General features: G+C 66.4%; 1 protein-coding gene across 1 annotated transcript; it reads right to left on the minus strand.

Annotated features, from left to right (window-relative positions):
• Window positions 1-9,535: 9,535 nt before the first annotated feature.
• LOC309414844 (tripartite motif-containing protein 10-like) lies at window positions 9,536-10,207 on the minus strand (the record flags this gene model as incomplete). The annotated part of the gene is made up of 1 exon (XM_082012220.1): window positions 9,536-10,207. A coding segment is annotated over one exon (672 nt), but the record flags the coding sequence as incomplete, so codon positions are not given.
• Between the last annotated feature and the right edge of the window lie 289 nt (window positions 10,208-10,496).

Consider the following 10,496-nt stretch of genomic DNA (forward strand, 5'->3'; position numbering starts at 1 on the left):
CGGGATTTTGGGGGTGGAAACCGCCTCGGAAAGGTCGTGGAAAATCGTCGTTTCCCCCCCCCCCCCGCGCCCCGTGGGATTCCCACCCGCGATTTGGCCGTAGCGCTCCTGGGGAAGGGAGCACTGAGGCGGCGTGGCTGCCCCCCTCCCCCCGGCCCCAAAATAGGGCTTTCCAGCCCCAAATCCGCCCCCGGATGGAAGAAGGGGGAGAGACGGTGGCGCCCGGTCCCGCGGGGCGAGAGGAGACGGGCGGCCCCGCGCACCCCCCTGCAGGTGAGGAATTGGGGAGGGGGGAGAGGAGCCACCCAGCCACGGCCTTGGCTGAGGGGCGAGGGTCGCGCCGGCCGGGTGGTCCTTCCGACACCGTCCCCACGCGGTCACCCTCCGCCCCGCGGCGCCTCACCGGGCCCCGGCAGCCGTCGCCGACCCCGTCCCGGGGCGAAAGGTGACTCAACCTCCCTCTCGCCCCCCAGGAGACGGGGGTGCCGGCCGGAGCGGGGGCGTCCTGGCGGAGCCGACGCGGGCGGAGCGGCGGCGGGACCCCGAAGGGGTAACCGTGGGAGAGCTGGCGAGAGCGGCCGGGGGACGGAGGGGCGGCCGGCGGTGGAGCAGGAGGACGAATTCGCTGGCGGCGAGGGTGAGCGGCCGCTCTCCGGGGACAAAAGCCTGGATGGATGTTCCCGCTGCGGGGAACGCTTCCAGGACGGGTCGGAGCTCGTCCGGCACCGGAGGCTGCATCGAGGAGGAGAGACCTTCGAACGCCGTGAGCGCGGCGAGGGGCGCGGGCGGAGCGCGGACCTTGACCCCCACCGGAGGGTCCGCGCGGAGGAGAAGCCCCACCGGTGCCCGACGTGCGGGAAGGGCTTCAAGGGCAGGTCGACCCTCATCCGGCACGAGAGGGTGCACGCGGGGGAGAAGCCCTACAAGTGTCACGAGTGCGGGAAGAGCTTCGGGCAGAGCTCGGACCTCATCGCCCACCAGCGGACCCACACCGGGGAGAAGCCCTGCCCCTGCCCGGTCTGCGGGAAGAGGTTCGGCAGGAAATCCAGCCTCATCGTCCATCAGCGGGGACACAGAGGATGGAGAACTGGAGAATGCTCAAACTGCGGGAAGGGCTTGGGGGAAGACTCCAGCACTGATGCTCCCAGGAGCGCTGGGCATGGGAGACGGCTCGTCCCTGTGCTCTGAGTGTGCAAAGGCCCTCGAGGAGGCATCAGGCCTCCTCGACCGGCAGAGGTGATGCACAGAAGAAAAAAGCCTCCCGAGTGCCTGGAAGAGGAGAAACGGATTGGCTTGGCTTGGCTTGGCTTGGCTTGGCTTGGCTTGGCTTGGTTTGGTTTGGTTTGACCTGGCTTGGCTTGGTTTGGTTTGGTTTGGTTTGACTTGGCTTGGCTTGGCTTGGCTTGACTTGGCTTGGTTTGGCTTGGCTTGACTTGACTTGACTTGGCTTGGCTTGGCTTGACTTGACTTGGCTTGGCTTGGCTTGGCTTGGCTTGGCTTGGTTTGGTTTGACTTGGCTTGGCTTGGCTTGGCTTGGCTTGACTTGGCTTGGTTTGGCTTGGCTTGACTTGACTTGGCTTGGCTTGGCTTGGCTTGACTTGGCTTGGCTTGGCTTGACTTGACTTGACTTGACTTGGCTTGGCTTGGCTTGGCACCAAGATCACGCCAGCGGAGAAGAAACGAGAGCAGCGTGCGACATCCTCCCGCCTGAGACCGAACCTTCCGGTTTGCGCATCGGAGGCTGCTCCGGGGAAGGAGCGAGTGAAACGCTGCGGCGCGCGTTCATCCGCCGCGCAAAAAGGCCAATTCCTACCGATTCCTCCCGTTGTCGCGTGGGCGGTTTGACAGTTTCCGCTCTGCTCCTCCAGCAGCTTCACCCAAACTCTTTGCTCCCTATTCCCTCTTTTTTCCCGACACCTTGCCGTTAGGTTTTTTAAGGTTAGCCGCTCCTGTCCGCAGTAAACCCTGACTTCAAAACCCAAAAGGATTGGTTGTTGTTCCTAACGGGATTTTTACTTTGGCGTGAGGTGTGTGCGCGCGTGATCCGAATCCGAGGGCATTTTATATTGTTGGAGGACTATCGGAGGAAGGAGCGATTCCCTTCCAGAAGGCGTAGACGTTCTGAACGGTGGAGAAAACCCAAAGGACGTCGGCGAGCGGAGGGGGCGTCCGCTCCACTCGGTCCGGGGGAAAACCGGGAGGTTTCGGTGAACGGGGCAGGACTCGACAGGGTCCCGAGACGAAGCCGCTGGAGGCGATAAATAAACCCGTTTTTTTTCCTTCGCCGCCGCTGCCGCTTGCGGGAGGCCGGCGGTCTGCGCTGGTGCGGCGGGTGGGATAAATGTGCCACCACGAGAAACACCAGTGGGAGCCCCGTGCTGGGGCTGTTGGGTTTAACGGGAGGACCCGGCAGTCGGGGGGTGCGGGTCTCTCCCTGCCTCTCTCCTCATGGCGTTGGGGCCAAACTGGTCCCAGTACTTCCTCGGTACTGGTGCTGTGGCTGGAGCGTGCGACCAGCTTCACCTTCTGGCGGCGTGAAGCTGCCCCTTGGCACAGCCCAGAGGCCGCGCTGATGGTCCACGACCCCCGTGCCTGCGCCCCAAACGAGGGGCCCCTCGCCTCCGCCTCCGTACCCCGGGGCAGGATGGTTCCCCCGGCGGGCGCGCGGCACCTCCCGCACCACCGAACCTGCCGGGACTGGAGGGCCCTGCGGTGGGGGGCAAGCCGGGAGGGCCACCCATGGGGTGGGGGTTGAGATGGAGCCCCCCGCTGCTCCAGCAGAACCGGGCTGGTGGCCCCACGGGGGACTTGGTGGGGGGGGGGTCCTAGTGATGCCCCCACCCGGCAGCAGGTTGCGGTGATGCGCCGTGATGCCAAGAGGGTCACCCGGGAGGGCTGCTGGGGTCCCGCTGAGGCCGCACGCGGTCCCACCCCTCTAAAAACCACCCCCTCCGGCCCCGGGGGTCCCCGCTGGGAGCGGTGGGGGTTGTGGTGAGCTTGGATGGGGACCCAGGGGGTCCGGGAAGGGACCCAGGGGGGCAGGGGGTGGACACCCAGGCAGCTGGGAAGGGACCCAGGGGGTCCAGGGGAGGAGCCAGGGGGTCTGGGGGGGGGGGATAAAGGCATCCTGGGGGGGGACCCAAGGAGTCTGGGGGGGACACCCAAGCATCTGAGAAGGGACCCAGGGGGTCTGGGAGGGAATACAGGTGTCCTGGGGGGGACCTAGGGGGTCCAGGAGGGGATCCAGGGGGTCTGGGGGGGTCACCCAGGCATCTGGGAAGGGACCCAGGGGGTCGGCGGGAGGACCCAGAGGGTCTGGGAGGGGACCCAGGGGGTCTGGGGGGGAAATACAAGCATCCTGGGGGGGGACCCAGGGAGTCTGGGGGGTCACCCAGGCATCTGGGAAGGGACCCAGGAGTCCTGGGAAGGGACCCAGGGGGTCTGGGGGGGAATAAGGGAGTCCTGGGAAGGGACCCAGGGGGTCTGGGAGGGGACCCAGGGGGTCTGGGGGGGAATAAGGGAGTCCTGGGAAGGGACCCAGGGGGTCCGGGAGGGGACTCAGACCTCTGGGAGGGGGACCCCAGGCATCTTGGGGGGGCACCCCGAGCCCCTCTTCCCTCCCAGGGCACGAGCGGCCGGTCCCGTCCCCGCAGCACGAAGCTCTCTGCGATTTTCCCCTCTTCGCTTTTCCAGGGCGGAAGCTTCGCCCCCACGCGCGGCAGCGGCAACCCCCGACTTCCAGCTGCCGAGCGGAAAAACGCCAGGAAAAGCGGCTGCTCCGGGGGGGCGGGGGGCTTGTTTTTATCGAGGCGGCGGCGTACGAGGGCGGGGAAGGACGCGCAGGGTCTCCCCGGTAGCTCTGGGGGTGCCCAGCCCGGAAAACGCCGACGGATTTACGGGCGGGCTTTGGCGGACAGCCTGAAGGCGAGGTGCGGAAACAAACTTCACAACTCCCAGGAGTTACGAAGCGGGTTCTTACGGCGCCGGGCGCGAGGGGGATCGCTCCTCCGAACTCGCACCCCGTGCGGGCGAGCGGGCACGTCTTTGTTACGCGAAAGCAGACGTACGCGTAGCCCACCGCAAAACACCCCCGCGCGCAAGCGAGGCGGAGCGGTTCCGAAGGCTTGCGTCAGCAGTTCGTTATCACCGCGCAGGCTCCGCTCTGTCTCTGGTGGTCGCTTACTTCTTCAGGGGTCTCGTCTTCCTCTTCCTCTTCCGTCCTTTAGATGAACTTCAGTCCTTTGCGCGTGTTCTCTTCTCATTTGCTGATGCCAACAGTTTTTAACGAGCTCCAGCCGGTTCTGTGATAAGACTAACCTCGCGGTTCCGGTTATCGCAAGTGCGTCCTTGACAAATACCAGTCCCGGATAAGCTTAACCCTTAGCAGACGTGCCAAGCGCCAGCCTGGGTAAGCGAGTTTTAAAGAAGAAACAAAAGGCAACAGCTACGTGGTTTAAAAGCAGACGGTTACGTCTCCGTATCGAAAGAGCGGACGGCTTGGCCGGGGAGCGACGGGAGTCAGCGGATGGCGGACCAACGCGTCACGCCCTTTGAGCAAACTCAAGGAAATAATTAGCAAAAAAAAAAAAAAAAAAAACCAAACCCAAAGCCAAAAAAGTGTATTATGTACCAATCAGCCTACTTCGGAGCGTTTGCGTGGGGCGGTTTGGGTTTTTTTTCCCCTGCTGCTTTTTTGGCAGCCTTCAAGAGTCTCGGCCAGAAGCTCCGACTCGTTTCCCCTTCCACGTTCAACGCCTCGACCCTCTCCCAGACCCCCTCCCCGCCCCGGGCACCGGCAAAGCCGGTTCTCCCCGGCGTTACCTCTGCCGGTCGGTGGGGTCTGAGCCCTCCTCGACCCCCGCCGCGCACCGGGGGCACGGGGGGGGGTCCTCCCCGGGCCGTGAGTTGGGTTGGAAGCTTCTCCCGCATTTCCGGCACTTGCAAAGGCCCCGGTGCACCCTCTGGTGCACCAGGAGGTTGGATTTCCTGCCGAACCTCTTCCCGCAGACCGGGCAGGGGCAGGGCTTCTCCCCGGTGTGGGTCCGCTGGTGGGCGATGAGGTCCGAGCTCTGCCCGAAGCTCTTCCCGCACTCGTGACACTTGTAGGGCTTCTCCCCCGCGTGCAGCCGCTGGTGCCGCGAGAGGCTGGACCCGTTGCTGAAGAACTTCCCGCACTGGGAGCACTGGTAGGGCTTCTCGCCCGTGTGGAAGCGCTGGTGGGCGATCAGGTCCCCGCTCTGGCCGAAGCTCTTCCCGCACTCGCCGCACCCGTAGGGTTTCTCCCCCGTGTGCAGCCGCTCGTGCCGGAGGAGCCCGTACCTCCCCCGGAAGGATTTTTCACACTGGGAGCACCGGTAGGGCTTCTCCTCGGTGTGCGTTCGCTGATGGATGGTGAGCTCCGACCTCTGCCCGAACCGCTTCCCGCACTCGCCGCACTCGTGGGGCTTCTCCCCCGCGTGCATCCTCTGGTGGCGGCAAAGATTCGACCGGTGGCTGAAGCTCTTCCCGCACTCGGGGCACGGGAAGGGTCTCTCCCCCGTGTGTACGATCCGATGGGTGACGAGGTTGGAGCGTTGGCTGAAGCTCTTCCCGCACTCGGGGCACGGGAAGGGCTTCTCCCCCGTGTGCGTCCGCCGGTGCGCGACCACGTCCGAGCTGCGGGTGAAGCTCTTCCCGCACTCGTGACACTTGTAGGGCTTCTCCCCCGCGTGCACCCTCTCGTGCCGGATGAGGGTCGACCTGCCCTTGAAGCCCTTCCCGCACGTCGGGCACCGGTGGGGCTTCTCCTCCGCGCGGACCCTCCGGTGGGGGTCGAGGTCCGCGCTCCGCCCGCGCCCCTCGCAGCCCTCGGGGCGCCGCTCCCCCGCGCGCCGCCGCCGGAGGGGCCTGGGCCCGTCCGCGAGGCCCTTCCCACGCTCGGGACAGCGGCAGAGCCGCCCCCCCGCGTCCGCGAGAAGGGGCGGCCGGGGGGCGCGGCTCCCCCCGCACTCGCGGCACTCGGAGGGATTTTCCCCTTCGCGGAGCCCCTCGCGCCGGCTGAGCGGCGGCGCCTGCGGGAAGCGCTCGTGTCCCGCGTGGAGCTCGTGTCCCGCGTGGAGCTCGTGTCCCGCGTGGGGCCGCCGGTGCGCGGCCAGGCTGGAGCCCGGCCCCATCTCGCCCCCCCCCCGCCCAGGGCCCCCCGAAACGTCTCCTTCCCGTCCCGCCGCCGCGTCTCCGCGCCCCCCGCCCGGCTCGGCGGCTCCTCGCTGCGGGTCCGGCTCTTCCGGCCGCGCGTCCGGCCGCGCGTCGCCAACGCCAGCGGCGTCCGGTTTCCCGACGGGGAACCGCGTCCCGGCGGGGGCCGCCGGGGAAGACCCCGGGCAAGGCGGGAGCGGAGCCGCGCCGGCCTCTTCGCCCTCGACCCCCCGGCGCTCGAGGGGGGGCCGGGGGGGCTCGGGCGGCCCTTCCGCGGGCGGCAGCTCCTCACCCGCGAGGGGGTCTCCCACGGGGCCCCCGTCTCGCTCCTCCCGCGGGCGGGGGCGCGGCAGCTCCTCAGCCCGCTCCATCCGGGGCGGCTTCGGCAAAGGGAACCCCCGCCCCGAGGGGCGCCCCGGGCTGGGACCCCCGCCCGCCGCAGGGCCCCCGGCACCGACCCCCGGCCGCCGCTCCGCACCCCCCGCGCTGCCCCCCCCCGCGGCCCCGGTGCTCCCCCCGCTTCTCGCCCACCCCCCTCCTACCTGCAGCGGCCTCGCCCGCCCTGCCCGGCCCCGCCCGCGGCCGCTCCGCGCTGCTCCCGCCCCTTCCTGCGCAGCGGCCGCGGAGACCCAGGGGGGGAAAACGCGGGGTGGGGACGGACACACGGACACACCTGGACACACACAAACACACACGGACACACACAGACAGACACACGGACACACACACGGACACACACACAGACACACACACAGACACACACAGATGGACACACACACACGGGGACACACACACACGGACACACACACGGACACACACATGGACACACACACGGACACACACAGATGGACACACACACACACGGGGGGGGACACACACACACGGACACACAGACACACACACAGACACACACACACAGACAGACACACACAGACAGACACACACACACAGACAGACACACGCACACACACACGGACACACACACGGACACACACACAGACACACACAGATGGACACACACACGGGGACACACACACACGGGGACACACACACACGGGGACACACGCGGACACACAGACACACACACACACACGGGGACACACACACACACACAGAGACATACACACACAGACACACACACACACACACGCACGCCCGGGAAAACATCTCGGCAGGGCCGGGGCGACCAGCTCGCCGCCGGTTCCCTTCGCCGGGACGGCCCCCGCCGTCCCAAAAAGAGACGCTCGCCCGGAGGCAGCGGCACCGCGTCTTTAGATCGTTATTTTTATTCATTTTTTTCTAAAGCGGAGGGATTTAGGCCGCGGGGCTCCTCTCCAGCCGTCCGGGCTCGGAGCGGGATCGCGCGGAGGACAGCGGGAAAAACATCGGCCCTATCCAAGGAAACGCGGCGAGGAACGCGCCGCTCCGCGTCTCGCTGCCGGGGAGCGGCTCCGCTTTCCCCCCTCCCCGGATCAGCGCCTCCGACTTGGATTTTTTAATCCCAGATTAACGCTCGGATTGAAAACGCATCATCATTTCCAGCTACGGGGTAAAATAGCTTCGGCTACTGGGCGAGACGGGGCGCGTGCCACGCGCAGCAGCGCGGCGGCCAGCCAACTTCTGCATTTAACGAGCTGGGCAGCTCTTTCTTCTGGCGTCCGGCCCCTCCGGCGGGCTACGCGCAGCGGCAGGAATGCCTTCCTGGCGGCAATTTTTTAATTAGGGCGAAATCAGCTTTATAAACCCCTGCTCCGAAGTCGCCGGCGGCGACTGCCGGCAGGGAGGAAGGGCGGCTTCTCCTCTCGGGGGGCTGCCGCAGCGATAGTTACTTAGAAAAGATGATTTAAAAAAAAAAAAAAAAAAAAAAAAATTATATATTTCCCCCCATAATTTCTGCCCGCTGCCAGAAGGAACGGCGTTTCGAGCGCTACGGCGAGCGTGTTTTCCTACCCCGTGTATCTCCATCTTGCGGCCCTTAGACACGACCGGCCGCCCCTCTCCCGCCTCCCCTGCCCCGGTGCCACCGCAAAGGCGGGTTTTGGCCCCGTAATGACCGTTTCTGGCCCCATAAACCGCAGGAAGAAAAAGCCGGAAGGCCAGGGCTGAGCCCCCGAGGTGCTCCGCGGTGGGAGATGAGAGCATCCCACCCCAGTGCGCTCCGCCTCAATCGTCCCTCATTTTTGGGGGGGTAAGCGGGGTCGGACGCCGCCTCCGAGAGGGCCAGGAGGGGCCGGAAAAAGAAACCAAATTCTTTGGCGAGGCTCAAGCGGTTTATTGTCGGCGGGGCCATCCCGCCGAGGGGCGAGAGGCAAGATTTTGGGCTTTAGGGGTGGCTAAGAAAAAGCGGGGATTAAAGAGGGATTCATCGGCGGTGGCAAAGCGCAGCGAGGCGTCGCGAGAGGTGAAGACCGCGGCGTCCAGCCCCTCGAGCGGCTTCAGCCGCCTCCTTCCCGCCCGGCGCCGTGCGGATCTCCAGCGCCGGCTTGGCTCCCTCCGTGTCTTAGAGCCGCCGGAGGCTTTACGGCAACGCGCCGCAGAGCTCCGCGCCGGCGCCGTCCGGGTGCCTGGCCCCCCAGTTTTCACCGGAGGGCAACTTGGTCTTGAGTCCAGGCTTATCCCTCCTCCCGAAGGCCGAGCTAAACTCCGGGACTCTGGCTAAGCCGAACGCGACCACCTGCCGCGGCCAGGTTTGGGTCCAGCTCAGTCCCGCCGGAGGACCCGGCTGCATCCGGCTCCGGCGTAAAGCATCGCGGGAGCGACGCCCCGAGCAGCCGGAGCGTCTGGGGAGGAAACGCGCGGCGAGGCTGGCGCACGAAGCCGACGGCGCCGAAGAGGCGCCCGGGAGCTCTGCAGACGGTCGCGGAGGGTTTGCCGCGTCCCTTCTCCGGCCGAGGGCGCGGGGCACGAATGTGGGCGGAGGGGAGGGGTCCGACTTCTCCCGAGCGGGGGCTTCTTCAGCGGCTGACGACGGCGAGAGGGGCACGCGGAGCGCGGGACGTGCCTGTCCCAATTTGATGCCGCCCGGCAGAAGCGCTTATTTTCCTCGGTCCGCCGGAGGAGCGGCACAAAGCCGTCGAAATCCGCGGGCGAGAAGCGACTGCCGGCGGAAGCCGGACGCCCACTCGGGCGACGCGGGCGGCGTCGGCGCCCACCCCGGCGCCCACCTCCTTCCATCGGCCGAAGGGGAGCCGACCCCTCCCGGCACGTCGTCCGGCGTTCCCGCAGGCTGGAAGCGCAGCCGGGAGAGGTCGGGCCGCCCGTCCTTCGCACGACGGCGGCCGGCGCAGCGGAGGGGGGACGGGGGTTCCGGAGGGAGCAAGGCGCTTCCGCCGCTCCTCCCGCGCCAGGAGGAAGGCGAGCCTCACCGGAGCAGCGCGAGCGAGCCCAGCTCCACCCAGAACCACGGCCGGAGCCGCTCCCCGGCGAAGGAAGCCGGGGGGAAGGCGAAGATGGGCGTTTCGTTCTCCTCGTCGAAGAACGCCACCTCTCCCCATTCGTAGTCCAGGGAGATCCGGATCTTTTTGGGGACCCGCGGCAGGTCCAGGAGGGTCGGGGGGGAGGTGAGGGCGCGGTTCTTAAACCCCCATTGCTGCACCGCCCAGATTCCTGCCTCGGGGTTGAAGCTGACGGGTCCCTTCCTCCGCAGCGACTCCCTGCTGACGCCGACGGCGCAGTACGGGCCCTCCGCCACGTCCACCACCCAGCAGTGTCGCCCGGCGGCGAAGGCTTCGCGACCCAGCACGCAGGGATCGGCGTCGAACCGCGCGGGGCCGTCGGCAGGCGCCCGCGGCGCGTACTCCCACCTCACGCTCCGCCGGTCCTCGGAGAGGACGAGGCGGGGGTGGGCTGTGTCCGGGTCCAGCGTCACGTTTGCTGTGGAAAAAGGGAGGGGAAAAAAAAAGAGAGAGAGGAGGAGAATCCGACTTATCCAGCCTTCTTGGGAATCGTGGATGCGCCTTTCCGTAGCCGGAGGCTCGGCGACTCGACGTGCGGCTTCGTACGCGCACACGCGCCGCCGAACCCGCGTACCCAATTACTCACCCCTTCTTTTTTTCTTTTTTCCCCCTCCCTCCGTCTTCTAAACTACTTACCCATCGTTTCTTCCTCTTTCCCTAAAAACGCGCAGCAAAAGAACGAATTATTCGCGGCGCGGAAAACCGGAAGGCGGGGGGGGTTGTGGAGGGGGGGGAAACGCACTTACTGTGCTCTTCCGTGCGCTTTCCTTCCGAGAAAAGAGAATTAAAAGTGGCTTTAATGAGGGTTTTTCTATTGCAAAGACGCCTCCAGTTCGTGATAATTTTTTCCTGCCTTATTTCCCCCAA

The sequence above is a fragment of the Phaethon aethereus genome (assembly GCF_964289735.1).
Source record: "Phaethon aethereus genome assembly, chromosome: 33".
NCBI lineage: Eukaryota > Metazoa > Chordata > Aves > Phaethontiformes > Phaethontidae > Phaethon > Phaethon aethereus.